The sequence below is a fragment of the Oryctolagus cuniculus genome, chromosome 7 (genome assembly GCF_964237555.1).
Source record: "Oryctolagus cuniculus chromosome 7, mOryCun1.1, whole genome shotgun sequence".
Classification (NCBI taxonomy): domain Eukaryota; kingdom Metazoa; phylum Chordata; class Mammalia; order Lagomorpha; family Leporidae; genus Oryctolagus; species Oryctolagus cuniculus.
In genome coordinates, this window is record NC_091438.1 from 12,739,815 (window position 1) to 12,758,374 (window position 18,560).

General features: G+C 40.3%; 1 protein-coding gene across 7 annotated transcripts in view; it reads right to left on the reverse strand.

Moving 5' to 3' along the window:
* RBM33 (RNA binding motif protein 33) overlaps positions 1 to 18,560 on the reverse strand; it is a 150,497-nt gene that overhangs the window by 83,885 nt on the left and 48,052 nt on the right. For all 7 annotated transcript variants that reach the window (XM_070077227.1, XM_008263877.4, XM_008263875.4 and 4 more), the window contains one exon: positions 4,919 to 5,090. In XM_070077227.1, the coding sequence (XP_069933328.1) occupies positions 4,919 to 5,090 (172 nt within the window). The remainder of the gene's footprint in view (positions 1 to 4,918; positions 5,091 to 18,560) is intronic.

Consider the following 18,560-nt stretch of genomic DNA (forward strand, 5'->3'; position numbering starts at 1 on the left):
AACGGAAGGAAGACCTTTCTCTCTGTCTCTCTCACTGTCTAGCTCTATCTGTCCAAAAAAAAAAAAAAATTGGTTATTGAGTACTGCTAAGAAGGCTTCTCATGCCTTCTTCCCCAGAGTCCACCCCCTACCTTGGATTCTACCATCATCATCATCTTCAAACTCTTTCAAAATCTTAAAGCTACATTTCATTTTCTTGAAATTGTTTTTATGGTATTCCCTTCCCCTTCAAATGAATCTCCACCCAATTCAAAAGAAAACTTAATCTCTTTTTAACCTGCAGACTTTTATTCTAATCTTGACTACATGATTGGTTCATACACACAATTTATGCGATGAATCAGCAATTATTTTTCTAGTGGTTCTGAGTGTCAAGATTAATTTCACTATCCCCAGTAATAAAATGGTTTCAAATGACATCTTTAATCAGCAAGTAAGAATGCTTTCCTCCAATTGAGACAAGCTGTCACAAAAGGTCAGCAAAATATGACAGGATGGAAATTACATTTGTAACTTCAACTGAAATGTTAATTTCCCTTTAAGTGTTTTCTGAACTATGTCCAGATTCTAAAGTAAAGAGATATAGCTCAATGCTACAAAGTTCACACTGTATTGTCCCTTTCTAAAGTGTTAACATATTTACATGTAAATAATTTTACAATAGTGGGAAATGTTTACAGGACATACAATTTGGCAAAATGAAAATAACAAAAGATAGACTGAGATTTCTTTTTACAAAGTAACTGAATCAAGACATTTTTGAAAACCATACAAATACAATGTCCACAGTATAATCCTAGAACAGAGTATGCTATAGCTGGCACTAATAATCTTGAACAGTTTATCACTAGTTGAAAATGTTTTTCCAACATATTCTTTACCTTAAATGAAATGAACTAAGGATATTATTTCCAAATAACATCATGTGGTCATAACAAGTAGGTTTTTTAGGCTAAAGCAATAAAATAATTTAATATATTGCATACGCCAATGAAACTTGGAATAACATAAAATCTGGCAACTTTTATATACATAATAAAAAAGCCTAACTAAAACAAAACCAATCTTTCATTTATGGCTTTCAAAGATAATCTACAGTTCATTTCTCAGGCCAGGAAAAAAAAAAACCTGACATTTGAGGGAAAACGATCAATGACATCCCAGTTTTAGGGATCACCATGGACATTTTCTTTCAAAATAAATCACTCCCAGGTGGGGAATCATTTGGTACAGTGGTTAAAATGCCACTCAGGATACCTGTATCCTGTACCGGAATGCCTAGGTTTGACTCCTGGCTCCACTTGCAATTCCAGCTTCCTCCTGATGCTCACCCTGGGAGCCAGCAAGTAAAGACTCAAGTGGTGGGGTCCCTTCCATCCAAGTGGGAGATCCAGGTTCAGTTCCCAACTCTTGGCTTCAATCTGGCTCAGCCCTAATTGTTGCAGGCATTTGGAAAAATGAACCAGCAGATGGAGTGCAGGTTCTCTCTCCTTCTCTCATTACAAAAAAAAAAAGTCCTTTACACACGTATGTCCCACCAATACTACTCAATTGAGTTCCATGAGAGAATCAAAGTCCTTACACCCTATGGCATTCTTGGTACATAATAAACTAATGATTTTCTCAGCACGTAGTTTTATACCACTCTCGAGAACAGTCATTCCCATCTTTTTCTGTAAGGCTTAAATTCCAGAATCTTGACTGAGAAAAGAGCTAAGATCTTAACTCAGATGAAAACCTAAAATCCTATGTCTAATCCAACCTAAATTCAAAATACAAATCAATAGCTGTGCATTGGGATTCTTAACTGCTGGGCCTGTGACAAATGAATTAGTGTTTCTCATATTTAAGGAAAATGTATTTGAATGTGAAGAAAAGACTAAAAGTAAGCAAAACTCCCTTTTAGATTTAAGATAACTCACTATTTCATATGTAATCCTTAAAAATCAGAAAAGAGGAATGTCAGAGCATTAGTTCTTTTTAAAGGGCAAAGTGTTTTCAATATTAATATCACAGCAAAGATCTGTATTAATATGTTCAAAGACATCATTTCCCAAGAAATATATTTCATATAAGACTATATAAAGTATACTCGTAGGAAGTTATAAAGAGTTATTAAACAACTTCATAAAATCAAATAAACAGAACTGCTGTTTCTATCACCAGGATCACATAATAAATTCATAGGTAAAATTTACCAAATATGAAACAACCTCTTTCTCAAAGAATATTTTCTCCACAAGTCAAATTGGTCATTTGGGGAAGATGCTAAAGATCTCAGGGAACCAATATTTTGACAGAAAAATCTTTTTTGTACTGAGGAGAATCTTTTGTACTGGAATCTAACTTTGTAGTTACTATTGTTGAACATTGAGCATTCTGAAGAGTTCACAAATATGAAAAAAAGGTACATTTAAGTATCATTTTCACTGTGTCCTATTATCTAACCATATTCTATACAAATGCATTCACATCCTTTTTGAATATTTCTAAGAATGGTAATAACAAAATGTTTATGCTTGTAGCCACTGTATCTCTAATTACATCAGACCCACTCCCCTCTATTGGAAGGGGGTCACCTGCCACTACAAACCAACTCCCTTCGAGACTCTTGTCTCTAAATTACACCACTACAAAGCTGTCAGGTGCCTTGAAAAGGAAAAAAAAAAATTAAGCTTTTTGAATAAAATAAAAGTACAAATGACATCAGAAAGAAAGAAAGAAGGAAACAGACTTGAAAAGAGAAATGCACAGGAATGAAACAAAAATTATTAACAGAGGCAAGAACATTTAAGAACAATGACACTAACCAGAGCTTGGGTCAAGATAAAATGAACAAGGATGAGGTGGTCACACTGGGGGACCAGTGAAATAGGTACAGGCAGAGATGTATCATGGATCCTAGGAAGCTGGCAGAGAGCAGGAAAAGTGTTCCATGAAACGCAGTGACCCTACAGGGAGCTGACCGCCAAAGGGAAAGACCCCATTCCTAATGCTGCTTTCAAGTGATCTAATATTCTTAGACCTTATGGTTATCTAAGGGTGCTCTCAGTTATTATGCTTCTATACAAGAGGTTTTAAATTTATGCAAATCCACAGGCCAAATAATGAGGCCCAAGACAAAGAAGCACAAAAATGATGACTCACCACCTCTTCCTGCTCCTCCACCTCCTCCTCCCCGACCCCTGCCACTACAGCTACTGACTGGTTCAGAAAGGCACCTACATTGCTACCCATTGCTCTCCGTATTCAGTCGTGGGTAAAGTCCACTCTCTTGTTCATTTATTCCAACCCAAGACTGCAATGTCTTTCCTCCAGCAGGTTTGCTCCGTAGTGTTACCAAGTCTTCCTACTGAAGGACCCTTTTTTATTCCCCACTCTCCTGTTTTAAGACCTTTCTTCCATCTCCAAATATAGAGACCATTTCTCAAAATGTGTATCTGGTTAAGACCAACTGGCAACTTTATAGTGTAACTTTGGTAAAGTCTAAGACACCTTAGGCTAAAAGATGGAGAATGAAGGAAACAAGAGGGGAAGAAGGGAAGAAGCTTTCCGTGGGTAAAGACTGGCTTGTTGCTGCTAACTGGTGCATCTGGAGAGCCAAATGTCTCCTGCAGAATTCCCATTTGCCACTTAAGGAGAGATCTTTATGGTTCATACTAAAAAATACTATAAATTATGGTTTTAAGCAGCAATGAAAGCAGTAATGAGGGTTAGATCTTGATTTTTATTTAGACTAAGACCAAACAGCAGGTACAGCTCCCCCTGTCCTTCCAACCCCTCACCCTGCTTGGAAGGAGGGCATTATCTCGGTGTTTGTGCAAGTACCCAGGTTCTGTGGCACGGCATTGTGGTGTAGCGGGTTAAGTCGCCACCTGCAATGTCTGCATCCCATATGAGAACTCATTTGAATCTCAGCTACTCTACTTCTGATCCAGTTCCCTGCTAACAGGCCTGGGAAAGCATCAAAAAGCCTAAGTGTTTGGCCCCTGCCACCCATGTGGGAGACCAGGATGGAGTCCCTTGCTCCTGGCATTGACCACTGCAGCCATTTGGGGAATGAATCAGCAAACAGAAGATTTCTTTCTCTCTCTGTGTGTCTCTTTATCTTTCTCTCTTTCTGCTACTCTTTCAAATAAATAAATAAATAAGTCTTTTTAAAAATACCCAGGGTTTTTAAACAGCATCAACTGAAAACTTACTGGAAATGCAGCGTTTTTGGCCCCACTCTAGACCTAATGAATTAGAAAAACTGGTAGGGGATCCAGAAATCAGTGTTTTGACAAGCCCTCAGGGACTGCTTTATTCTGTGCACACTGGAAAAACCTGCATAAAGAAGGGTAAGGCCAAGGGCTTTCTACTCTGCAACAGTCTGTTTTAGGTCTGCAATAGCTGCGTGTGCACAGAATGATAATCTGTTGTTTCTATAAACAAGTCACCCTGCCGCCTTGCACACTGTGAGGAATGGCAAACAGAAAAGACACAAAGCAGATGGCTATGAGGACACTGAGAGATACAGAGTAAAACCAGTCTGATCCTGAATTAGCCCTGGTAACCACAGGGCTCAGCAAGATTCAAATGGCTCCATAACTACCACTCCAATACCACCTTCTCAGAACCAGCCAGCAACCAGCTGGTATGTATGAGAATGACTGCAGGCCACAGACTCTCAAAGAAAAACTATTATAAACTGAAGAACCTTAACTATTTTATTCAGACATTGTATATCTAGAAATGACAAGTCATTTTAGAGAATGTCCTTTACAATACCATAACTCGGCACTGACCCCTGACTCCTGGATGACATCCACGATCCCCTACAGTCAAATCTCTGTTCTCTTTGATTAATCACAACAGTACTATGGAGGAAGTTGAAATGGAAGTGAAGAAGGATGAGAGACAGGCAAAAAAAAGTTACCCAAAGTTTCTGGAATGTTCCTTCTCTCTCTAGTTACATCTGAGAGCCTAATAATTGTTCCTTCTTTCCTTTCAGTTTTGAAACGTAATCGTCCAGATTCTTCATCATCATCATCTTCTTCATCTGATTCTTCTTTTATTTCCTTCTGGAGCTCCAAAGTTTCCATACCTCCCTATATTACAGACATACAAAGCAAACAGGGAGGGACAGTGAGTTCATATTCTTTCAAATTAAACACTAAAGAATGCTAAAATATTCTTATTTATATTTCAGATGTAAAAATATTGCAAAAATGTCCTATTATAAGGTCATGTGAAACACTAAGCTCACTCTTCAAGAAAATAATCTCTAACATTAAAATTAATTTAATGAAGGATCAGTGCAAAGGCACATGCAACAGGTTAAGCTTCCACCTGTGATACCAGCATCCCATGATGGGGCACTGATTCAAGTCCTTGCTGCTATGATTCCAATCCAGCTCCTGCTAATGTGCCTGAGAAAGCAGTGGATGATAGCCCAAGTACCTGTCACCCACATGGGAGATCCAGATGGAGTTCCAAGCTCCTGGCTTCAGCCTGACCCAGCCCCAAACGTTGCAGCCATTTGGGGAGAGAAGTAACAGATAGAAGATCACATTTTCTCTCTGCCTCTCCCTCTTTCTCCATCTCTGCCTTTTAAATACATAAATCATTTTTTGAAAAAAAAAATAATGTTAGAAAAAGTTCAAATTCCTATTTACGGTTAATATGCAAAATTATACATACTGCAGCTTACACTTCTGAAAGAATAAACATAAATGCCAAAAATTGCTGGTAGACCTACTGCTTCAACTCCAACCCAAATCTTAACAAAATTCAATGCTAGAGTTCCATGGGCTTCTTAGCGAATAACCTCCCTTGTAGCTTAGATGACAGGGTACTCCTTCTAGTTATATAGGTTCAGCAATTCGTAATCCTGGCCCCACGTCCTGTGACCTTCCCTGTCAGAAAAGCAGTCCATATCTGCTACTGGGCTTTCTGCTGCTGCTCCTGGGGTTACCATTCCAGTCCCCAAGCTCTTCCTTTCATTCACTCTCACTCCCTTCTGCTTCATACTCATTAGCTAGAGTTTATCACTACCTTTGGCTGAGACTGATGGAAGAGTACAACTATGTTTTCTTCCATCACTTCTTCACAGCAAAACCAGTTTTTACTACAGATTTTATTGTATCAATACTCTCCACAAAAACCTGTCCCAACCTCACACTAAATCAAAGTAATTTTTTCATAGGCAAATCTTACCATGGAGTATCACTCAAGTTCCCTCTGACCAGAGTCACTTCTTACCCCAGGTCAATCTGAGTGACATACACTCTTAGATATAAGACAAGTACCTATTAAATCCAACGTTCATTGAAATACTTATTATAAATTAAAAGAAAGAATTTGCCTCTGTTATCATAATTCATAATCTTTAAAGGTTCTTTATTCTTAATGGAAATAAAAATGAGGGGCCAGCCATTGTAGCACAGCAAGTTAACCCATCAGTCTGAGTCCTGGCTACCCCACTTCTGATACAGCTTCCTGTTAACGCTCCTGGTAAAGCAGCAGAAGATGGCTCAAGTACTTGAGCCCCTGTCACCCACATGGGAGATCCAGATGGAATTCCAGGCTCCTGACTCCAACCTAGCCCACCTCAAACTGTTGTGGCCATTTAGAGAGTGAACCAGCAGAGAGAAGGAAGATCTCTCTAACTCTGCCTTTCAAATAAATAAATTTTTCAAGAAAATAAAAAATGAACTACTTTATCAAAAAGTGCATATGCAAAAAATTTTAAAATAAACCAATAACACAATTTTGTAGTCTTCCTTTCCTCAACATTTTCTATGTAAAAAGATCAAAAACAAATGTATGTGCTATTATAAACTGCTCAAGTGGAATGGCATCTTCAGGAACTCAAATGCCTAAAAATAAAAGGAAGATGGGAAACTATAACTTTTTTTTAAAAGATTTGTTTGTTTATTTGAGAGGCAGACTTACAGACAGAGAGAGAAACAGCCAAAGAGGGAGGTCTTCCATCCACTGGTTCACACCCCAAATGGCCACAAAGGCCGGAGCTGATCCGATCCGAAGCCAGGAGCCAGGAGCTTCTTCCAGATTTCCCACATGGGTATAAGAGCTCAAGCACTTGGGCCTTCTTCCCGCTGCTTCCCCAGACCATATGCAGAGAGCTGGATCGGAAGAGGAGCAGCCAGGACTTGAACTGGCACCCATATGGGATACTGGTACAAGAGGTAGAAGCTTGGCCTACATACACCACAATGCCACCCCCTGGAGGAAACTATAACTTTAAGTCAAATGACTTCAATGCCATCTTTCAGTATTCTGATGTTTGGTATACAGCAGAATTTGAAAGTAATAAAATCCTGGTATTTTGTTGGTTTGATGTCATTATTTCTGTATTAACTGAGTATCTTGAATCAAAATGAGTGGCATGTATGATCTCTGATGGACCTCCAGGATGCTCTCAGCAGTACTCTACTGCACCTGTACACCAATCACTGGGCATCTCACTGAAAAGTAGGTTCAAACCCAGCAGGTCCAGAGAGTGACCTGAGAGCCTACATTTCTAACAAGGTCCCAGGGGAAGCCAATGCTACAGGTCCACAGACCAACTGACTAGCAGGTCAAAGGAGGGAAAAAAACCACTACCAGCAAAGCAAAATCCTACCAACAGTCAGTTTTAAGTCAACTATTAACAGTAATTATGCTTAAAAGACTTTCCAAACAAGTTTAATATAAAACAGGACAAATGAAATTAATAAAGCTTATTCTACATCCAAATCTTCATATAAGAAATTTAAACATGAAAAAGAGAAACTGAAAAATGTTACTTTGAAACAACACTATGGGGACTAGGGAGGGTGAAAAGTGGACGCCACTACAGTCTATGATCCAGCAATTTCACTCAAGACACTGTCCTAGACAAATATTCATTTGTTCAACTACAAGCCTACAGGAAAACATTTACCATTCTCTTCAGAATCATCAAAACTGGAAACATTTAAAATGATCATCAGTAAGCAAATGGATGAACTGAGATACGGCTAGGCCTCAGAATGCTACTGAGCAGTAAAAAGGGACTGAACGACTAATATAACTGGGAGAAAAAAAAATCACAAAGACATCACGCTGCGGGAAAGAAGTCAATCTCAAAAATGCATACACTGCAGTGATTCCACTTTCAACACAATCTCCAAGAGACAAAACCACACTGGCATCCAGCGGTGAGGAAGGGTACAATTACGAAAGCATGACCTGAGGTAGTTGCTGAATGCTGAAATTGCTCTTCAGTACAAACACCTGGGCCAAGCCTTGTGGCTCAGGTAGGCAGCACCCTCTATCAAGGATTAGGCAAGCTCCCAACCGCAATGACATCAAGCACGACTGAGATCGCTTACTCAACCTCAGGTCCCGTGACCGCATTCACTAAGCTAGCACATCCCTTCAGACACCGATAGCTCCTATTCTAAATAGAGGGTTCCCTTGGCCATGAGCTTAAAGAAGTAAACTTATCTGCCAAAAAGTTGACTTCTGTTCAGTTTTTAACAAATATTACCTAGTTTCCCATCCAGGCAAAATTCCATGCAGGGGGCTGGCACTGCCCACATGGGCGCCAGTTCTAGTCCCAGCTGCTCCACTTCCGATCCAGCTCTCTTCTATGGCCTGGGAAAGCAACACAAGATGGCCCAAGTGCTTGGGCCCCTGCACCTGTGTGGAAGACCTGGAAGAAGCTCTTAGTTCCCAGCTTTGGATCAGCCCAGCTCCAGCCATTGCAGCCATCTGGGGAGTGAACCAGTGGATGGAAGACCTCTCTCTCTCTCTGCCTCTGCATAACTCTGCCTTTCAAATAAATAAATAAATTTTTAAACAAAAAAAGTTACATGCAGGGTAGTATATAAAAATCATGTGACAGTATTGGAGGATAGGGAGTAGGGAACCACAGGGTCGGGCAAGACACTTGGCTTAGTAGTTAAGATGCCAAGTTAAGGTTAAGATATTTGCATCCCACATCATAATGCCGAGGTTCAACTTCCAGCTCCAGCACCTAACTTCAGCTTCCTGTTAACGCAGACCCTAGGAAGCAGCAATGGTGGCTCAGGTAACTAGATTCCTGCCACACACATGGGAAGCCTAGACTGAAGAAGTGGTTCCCAGGTTCAGCTCAGCCAGTCCCAAGCACTGCGGGCATCTGGGGAGTGAATTCTCTCACCCTCTCTCTCTGCCTCTCAAGTGAATTTAAAAAAAAAGTTTTAATCATATAAACCTAATAATAATGCACTCCCGGGTAGGTGGCAGATAACGGTTCTAGTACTTGGGTACGTGCTACCCACATGGGAGTCGCAGCCTGGTCCAGCCCTGGCTTTTGCAGACATCTGAGGAGTGAATCAGCAGATGGAAGATTTTTCTGTCTCTGCTTTTCAAATAAAATAAAAATAAATCTTTTGAAATTATTTTTAAAGACTTGATAGAGAATAATTCTTTATCATCAAATATAAAAATTCAATTAATTATATCAGCAATGAAAATTATAAGGCACAAAGACTGGGCAATCAAACTAAGTAAAATTTGTGAAAGTTACAGTCCAATATACTTAACTAATACAGGTACAAAACACCTTTAGAAAATAAAAACACATGGAATCCATCAACATATAGAAAGGATTCTATATCACAAAAAGTGGAATTTATCCTGAAACCCAAGGTTGACAGGACATTCAAAATTCAGCCAATTTAACAAATACTACCTAGTGAACAACTCTAAACATTAAATACACTTCCCCTCAGACAGGAGGTGCGGTGTAAGTCCCCTCCCTCCCTTTCCCGGGAGGCACCCACACTTAGGCACCCAGAAACAGAGAAAGGCAAAGACAGCAACAAAACAATGAAGAACTCTGGAAGGCACTGCTTCATCCAAAGGACCAGGGGTAACATCAGCAGGGATGGCACATGGATATTGCACACCAGTGGTGGGATGGCAGGAGGGCACTTCAGCTCTGCAGTATTCTTTACAAAAACCCTTAACTCAGCGTGTGAGAGAAGCATCAAACAAACACAGACAAGAAGAAATTCTATAGGCTGCTTAGCAATGACTTCTTAAGACTGTAAAGGTCATACAATACAAACAAAAACTGGGAAGCTGCCACAGAAAAGAGGAGACACGAAGACACGACAACAAGGTGGTGAGTGCCCTGGACTGGATGCCAAAGAGCAAGAGGATATTAACAGAAAAACTGGTAGAAAAGGAAATCAAGTATAGGGTATACTTAGTAGCTTTAAAATAACAACTATCATGTTATATAAACAGATATACAAAAGGCAATGACAAGATTAAACAACCACTGGTGATTTTAAAAACATAATCTCTATAAACTACAAACAGAATAAAACTCCTACAATCTGATGGGAAAACTTCCAGCTAGTATACTGACTGACAAAATACTAAAAAATTTCTCCCAAACATCAAGAACAAGCAATAATGTTTGCCCTTAATTTTTCTATTCTACATAGTACCAGTATTAGAGGGCAAAAGGGCAAAATAAATAAAAAGATACAGGTTGTAAAGAATTAAAACAGTCTTTATTGACATGATTTGAAGACACTGGTTTCCCAATTTGCGCTAAAGATGTAATACCATCAAAATCCCACATAGATTTTTAGTAGATATTCACAAGTACACTCCAGAATTTATACAGCGGCTAGCGCTGTGGCACAGCAGGTAAAACTGCTGCCTGTAGTGCTGACATCCCATATAGGCAACGCTTCAGATCCAGCTCCCTGCTAATGCACTTGGGAAAGCAATGGAGGACAGCTAAAGTCTTTGGGCCCCTGCATCCACATGGGAGACCCAGAGAAGTCCCTGTCTCCTAACTTCAGCCTGGCCCAGCCCTGCCTTACCCGCTGTGGCCATTTGGAGGATAGAAGATCTTTCTCTGTAACTCTGCCTTTCAAATAAATAAAAATCTTAAAAAAAAAAAAAAAGGAAAGAAAATTAAAACACGCCACAAATTCAGAGAAAGCACTCATCAACATGTGCCTGCCAATGGACCTGACATATAAAATATATAGACAACTATCTATATCTAGAATATGGACAGTATGTATATGTATGTAAGAGGGATCCTCAAAGGGCTCATGGGAAATGTGTACGATGAAAAGCTATATCACAATTTCAGAAAGTTTTGCAACAAAATAAACTTGCATTACCTCATTATAACATGCACGAGCAGGTAGGATTCACATGTTACACTATCTCAGGCACTACAAATAACACAACAGCTTGACGAGTCCTTTTCAGAACAACAAGAATTTTGCTAAGATTGAAGCAAGAACAAATGCCAAAAACACAGAGAAAGCTGGGTGCAGGAATATGAAATCACTGACGCTCTATGCAAAGTTTATGAGGACAACAGCCAGCACACCAGCAATCTACAAATAGATAACCTGTTTTAAGAAGGAATGACAGGATGGTGAAGATGAAGTCCACAACAGACCACCCACGTCAACCTCCGAGGAAACAATCAATCCTGTCTGAAGTCTACCTGAGGATGACTTACGATTAACAGCAGAAACAACAGCCAACACCACAGACATTCAAATGGGTTTGTTCACACAACCACAGCAGAAAAAATTCACGTGCAGCAAAATTTCTGCTTGATAGTTGCCAAAACGGTTGTGTCCACGTGAGTGGTGACAAAAGCAGAGTTGTCAATGGAAATGTTACAAGCAGGTGGGATCAAGATCCTGAAGCATTTCTTTAACGAACTGCAGCAGGAGATGTAACATGGCTCTCATCGATGTGATTCTCTAGAATTAGCGCCAGTCAAAGCCAGTTACCACGAAGCAGCTCGGTCAAAACAAGGGTGGGTAAATCAAAAGCAAAGAGTTTCTGGGGACACTCAAGGCATTCTCCTTGTTGACTTTCTATCAGCTTATGAGGAGAGTGTTTTGAGAAAGTGAGCCAAAGCTTTAACAGAACAAACCCAGGAAAGCTTTTACAAATGTACCAATTCAGTATGGGAATGGGACAGCACCTTGCTTTACATTTCTCTTTTAATGTTTACTTAACTTTCATCTACTTGAAGGGCAAAGCAACAGAGACAGAGATTGATCTTCCATCTGCTGGTCCACTCCGCAAATGCCCCTCCCTCCCCCCCGGTAAGTCTGCGCCACACTGAACCCAGGAGCCCAGAACTCCATCTGGGTCTCCCACATGGGTGGTAGGGGCCTTTTATCTGCTGTCTTACAAGATGCATTAACAGGGGGGCTGGCACTGTGGCTCTGCAGGTTAAAGCCCTAGCCTGCAACAGCAGCATCCCGTAAGGCAATAATAGGTCAACTGCTCCACTTCCTCCTATCCAGCTCAACGCTAACGCACCTGGGAAAGCAGAGGAGAATGGACCCAAGTCCTTGGACCTCTGCACCCACGAGGGAGACCCGGAAGAATGGTACTCCATCTCAGGTGTCTCAAGAGATGGCTTAACCTACTGGGCCCCAATACCCTCCCCCACAACTCTTCTTTACATATGCTTTAGGAGCTAGCCCTGTCGGGATAGCACTTTAACTTTTATGAACAGACAGTGCTATCAGCATCAACTAGACTAACTAGCTGGTGACCAGAACCCACACAAAATCTAAGCGGAAGTCAAAATGGTGAGGCCAAGTTCAACACGGCATTACTAAGGTTTGCTGCCACAAGAAAATACAGTTTTTGTTTTTCTCTTTTAATTCCATATTCTAAACACCCTGAAATCCCCACACATATTCTACAGACAATATAGCTTCTATTATGAAATTTATACATAAGGAATCTTTAAAAGTTTGGGGAAAATGCTTATTACAAAAAAAAAAAAACTATTCAGGAGTTTCAAAATTATTTTTGCACCAAAATAAATTTATCTTTTAATTTAATCTCCCACGAGCATTTTGAAATACCCCTTGTATATGTATATATGTATTCTCTATGAAGAGTACACAGACAAATAGCATGTAAATACAAAAATTAAGAGACAAACAACCCACTTACTCATATAAAGAGAAACGAAGCCTAAACTCAGTTTGAAGGTAAGAGAGATAAGAACAGCATGCACTTCTGAATTTTTAAAAAAATCACAAAGAATTTTCTGGGTAACAGAATTATTCCTCATCACTCAAAGGACAATAACTTCAATGTATACATCCATCTTAACTTCAGCTCTTACTGACCTATCCCCGAATGTGAATGTTAGCACAACTTTTTAAGTATTTTAAATGGTACAAAGATTTTTTTAAAACTTCTGACTTATTCTTGTACACAAGTCAAAACTATCTAAAACAGCTTTTTAACTTTGTCAGAGAATACAATTAGTACTAATGTGACAACATTATTTAGAAAAGATATTTAGTTTTACTATTTAGCTTTAAATTTCTTTCTAATGATTTCTTTGTATTAACCAAGAATATTAGCTAAATAAAGGAATCACCACAATAGAATTTTCAAAAAATTCAATGTCTCTTAGTTCTGTGATTCAGACTTTAATATAGATCTTAACATACAGAATAAACTATTTGAAAATTTTCAAGATGCTTTCTACCTCAGCCAAGCAATCCAGAGTAAGGCATGTTGTCACATTACAGAGCACAGTGAAATGTTCAACCACACTGCAGGCCTCTAAGAGCCATGTATCAAAGAACTGTTTGGGATACCAAAACACAAGTAAATGTGGCACATTAAATTTTTTTCCACCCTGGAGTGGATGTCTGGCATTAGCAGTTAACACACCACAATGGGGTGCCCACATCAGAGCAGAGATTAAAATCTTGGCTCTGCCTCCGGAAGGCAGCAGGTAGTGGCTCAAGTACGTGGGTCTCCTCCACTCAGCTGGGAGACCCAGACTGAGTTCGAAGTTCCTGCCTCTGGCCTGTCCCAACTCCAGCTTGTTGCAGACATTTGGGAAATGAGCCAGTGATTGAGAGATCTCTGTCTCTCCCTCCCGTTTGTATGTGTCTCTCTGCCTGTCAAAGAAATAAGATGACTTTTTTTAAGGAATTTTTTTTAAAACTTCACTCCGAAAACTAATTAAGACTTCTTTTTTTTTTTTAAGATTTTTTTTATTTATTTCTTTGACAAGGTAGAGTTACAGACAGTGAGAGAGAGAGAGACAGAGAGAAAGGTCTTCCTTCCGTTGGTTCATCCCCCAAATGGCCGCTACGGCCGGCTCTGCGCCAATCCAAAGCCAGGAGCCAGGTGCCTCTGCCTGGTCTCCCACGCAGGTGCAGGCGCCCAAGCACTTAGGCCATCCTCCACTGCCTTCCCGGGCCACAGCAGAGAGCTGGACTGGAAGAGGAGCAACCGGGACTAGAACCCAGCGCCCATATGGGATTCCAGTGCCACAGGCGGAGGATTAACCAAGTGAGCCACGGTGCCAGCCCTAATTTGGACTTCTTAAAATGATGGACCAAGTGTCCTCTAAAACCAAACAAAAGGAACTGAAATAGTAGGCAGTATCTATCTACTTCTTAGCACCTAAAATACAGCTAAGTACGCAAGTTCTCAATGATTACCTTTTTCACTAACACTTAATAATTCTACTGTAAGAAAACAAGCCCAAAATACTTGTTGGTAAAAGAAAAGATTAGCACATCACTTGCCTCTAACGTGGACTACTCAAGGTCCTGAGAGCAAAGACAAGTACAAAAAAATTCCAGTCAACACAAAAAACAAGCAACATAAACAAGGTAAACTTAAACCAAGAGCCAAAGGACAGAAAAGTAAATATATGAGTGACTTCAAAATACTGTAAATACTAAATTTAAATTTCAATGATAAAACATACAGTTTCAAAGAAAAAAAGCAAAAAATATACCTTCTAGCAGAAGGCATCAAAAAAGATAAAACATTTAATAAGATCTTACTTTCTACTTCAAGGACTGAAAGTGGAAACAGCCCCTAAGAAGTTTCCTGGGGGCCAGCACTGTGATACACAGCTGCCGCCGGAGACATCGGCATCCCATTTGGGCGCTGCCGGTCACTGTCCCAGCTGCTCCACTTCCCATCCAGCTCCCTGCTCATCACCTGGAAGGCAGCAGAAGGTGGTCCAAGTGTTTGGGCCCCTGCACCCATGTGGGAGACTCAGATGGAGCTCCTGGCTCTGGCCTGGTCCAGCCCTGGCCTTTGTGGCTGTCTGGGAAGTGAACCTATGGATGAAAGCTCGCTCGCTCTCTCTCTCTAATGCTGACTTTCAAACAGAAACAAACAAATCTTTTTAAAAAAGTTTCATGCAAGTAAGTTAAAAGAAAAAAAAAAAAAACCACAAGAATTTAGCAAATGCAGCCTCTCATTCGTTGCATTCCAAATTAAAGGGTCAAGATTTTAACTGCCTTAAATTCCTGTTTTTCCATATTTTAGATGAAAAGAGAGAATACTGCCTTATTTCTAAAATGTCACGGCAAATACTTCTTGAAATGAGACAATACAGACTACAAAGACTAAATAATCTCACCAAAAGAAGTAATCACTATTACTATTTTCGTCTTTATCTACTAGACTTTTTTTTTTTTTTTTTTAGATTTACACACACTTTTAGATACAAAGTTCCACAGGGAACTTAAAGACAGTAATTATGTCATCTTGCTCTTTTCACTTAATTTACTCTGAGCATCCTTCCATGCCAGAGGTTTTTTTTTTTTTTTTTTTTTCCTCCTCTAATCACAGATTCAGTCTTTTTGAATAACTTCGTTACAGTGGAATTGTGGAGTCAAAAGACAAGTGCTTTAGGGTTTTGTACTCTCAGGAACAGTGAAGGGTCTGAAGTTGTACTCTTCTTGCGAGCTAATATGGAGCCTGTGTGTAAACTAAGCTTCGAATTAATGACATTCGTGGCAGCATTCTTGCACCAGCTCCCTGAGCCTAGAGAACAAATCTGCCATAAGGCATAGGCAAGCCTGCCCTTGATTCTGGAGGACATCCGCGAGACAACCATCTCAGAGTAGAGATTCTAAGACAAAAGGTAGGCAGAGATTCACTCACAAAACAAGTAGAGACAGAGGACCATGGAAATTGTCTCCTGATAAGGTTTCCAACATGTTTCCCTAACAGAATGCAACTAAACCCTAATCAGCAATGTTGCTTTCTGCCTATATTAAAATAGGCTTAAAATCTCTATTTGGTTTTAATTTTTATTTTATTGAATATTTTTTCATGTTTATTATTCATCAGCTTATTACATTTAATTATTTTCCATATCATTTTACCTCTTTCTACAGTACTCTTCTGTATATATACTGAACATACTATGTACTAAATATTAACTCTTACATAGTAAATATATTCTTAGGTTTATTATGCATGTAAATAGTCACCATATGTTATTTGTCTGAACTTCTGTTTTTGCAGTTTTATAGTATTTGTACATGACCCAATCATTGTTTTCCTACAATGCTTTAAAAAAAATAAATAAAGATTTGTTTGTTTATTTGAGAGACAGAATTACAGACCAAGAGAGGCAGGTGCAGAAAGTGGAGCAGCCGGGACTTGAATTGGCGCCCGTATGGGATGCCGGCGCCGCAGGCAGAGGCTTAACCTACTATGTCACAGTGCTGGTCCCCCTATAATGGCTTTAAAAAGCATAATATTGGAGCCAGCATTGTGGAATAGCAGGTTAAGCTGCTGTATACATTGGTTCAAGTTCCAGCTGCTGCACTTCCAATCGAGCTCCCTGCTGATGCTTCTGAGTAAGCAGAAGAAGATGGTCCAAGTGTCTGGATCCCTGCTACCCATGTGGGAGACCCAGAGTTCCAGGCTCCTGGATTTGGCCTGACCCAGCCCAGGCCAGTGCAGCCATCTGGGAAGTGAACCTGCAGATGAAGCTCTCTCTGTCTCTCTCTTTCTCTCTTTGCAACTCTGATTTTCAAATAAAAAAAAGAAATCTTTGAAAAAAATAAATAAATAAAAGCCTAACATTGTGGTATCCCACAGGAGCTCTAGTCTGAGCCCTGGCCATTCCACTGCCAATCCAGCTCCCAGCTAATGCAACCTGGGAATAGCAGCAGAATAGGGCTCAAATGTTTGGGCCCCCGCCACCCACGTGGTAAACCTGGATGGAGTTCTGGGTTTCTGGCTTCATCCTGGCCTAGTTCCCTCATCATAGCCATGTGGGAAGTCAACCAATGGAATGCAGATCTTTCTGCCTCCCCCCCACCTCAATTCCTGTAAGTCTGTCTTTCAAACAAATAAACCTTAAGGAAAAAAAATGCCTACAGTCTGCACTGTGGCACAGCAAGTAAAACTGGGCTTGCAACACGGGAACTCCGATGGGTGTCCTAGCTGACTTACTTCCATCCAGTTCCCAGTTAATGACCTGAGTAAAGCAGTGGAAGCTGGCCCAGGGCTTTGGGCCCCTGCCACTCATGTGGGAGACCTAAATGAAGCTCCTGGCTCCCAGCTTCAGCTGGCTCAGTTCTGATCATTACAGCCACTCAGGAGTGAACCAGCAAATGGAAGACAACCCCTCCCCACGCCACCCCCACCTCTGTAACTCTTTCACATAAAAATAAATAAATCTTTAAAAAGAAAAAAAGCTGGGGCCGGCATTGTGGTGCAGAAGGTTAAGCCTCCACCAGTGAGGCGCCAGTTCAAGACCCAGCTGCTCCACTTTCACTCCAGCTCCCTGTTAATGCTCCTGGGGAAGCAGCAGCAGATGACCCAGATGCTTGGATCCTGCCACCCACCTGGGAAACCCAGAAAAAGCTCCAGGTTCCTGGCTTCAGCCTGGCCTGGCCTGGCCTCAGCCATTACAACCATTTGCAAAGTGAACCACAGACGGAAGATCTCTCTAACTGTGCCTTTCAAATAAATTAAATCAAATCAAATCTTAAATTTGAAAAAAAAAAATAGGAAAAAACCCTAATACCAAGAGTGAAGAGAAAACTTGTTACTCACTGTTACTCATTCTCCCACTTTCTTAATAGTGAAACCCTCAGGGCTGGTGCTCAGTACAGCAGATAAGACACTGCTTGGGCTATCTACACACTTCACTTTCCATTCAGCTTCTGGCAAATGCACAACCTGGGGAGGCAGCTCAAGTGGTTGGGTCCCTGCCACCCATGTGGGAGACCTGGATTGAAGTCTGGACTTCAAATATACAGTAGAAAAAAAATTTTGAACAAAACCTTCAATTGTAGCTGAACTGTCACTTAATTAAAACATCAGCTTTCCCATGTTGCTAGGTATAGCCACATGACAAAGGCTTAATTAATGATACATTTATGGATGCTGTATGGGAACCCTGAGATAGGCCTTTCTTTAAAGGGTGGGCAAGGTTCCTTTTATTCTTCCTGTATTTCACCCTAGAGCAGCCAAACCAGAGTTGTACAGTGAAAGTCTGGAAGATCTCGGGTATCTGATTACCTGGTGAAACTAATACCAGATCCAAAATGTACTCTATAATTTCTTGACATTAGTGAGAAATTAATATTTGGTGAGTTTTCTATTTTGTAAGTAGGCCCAACACTAACAACAACATGGTTAAAACATTCTCCACCCACCCAACTTTGGGGTATGTGCATGTGCACATCACACATATATTTTTAACACTGAAATATTTCATCAATACTAGATTCATATTG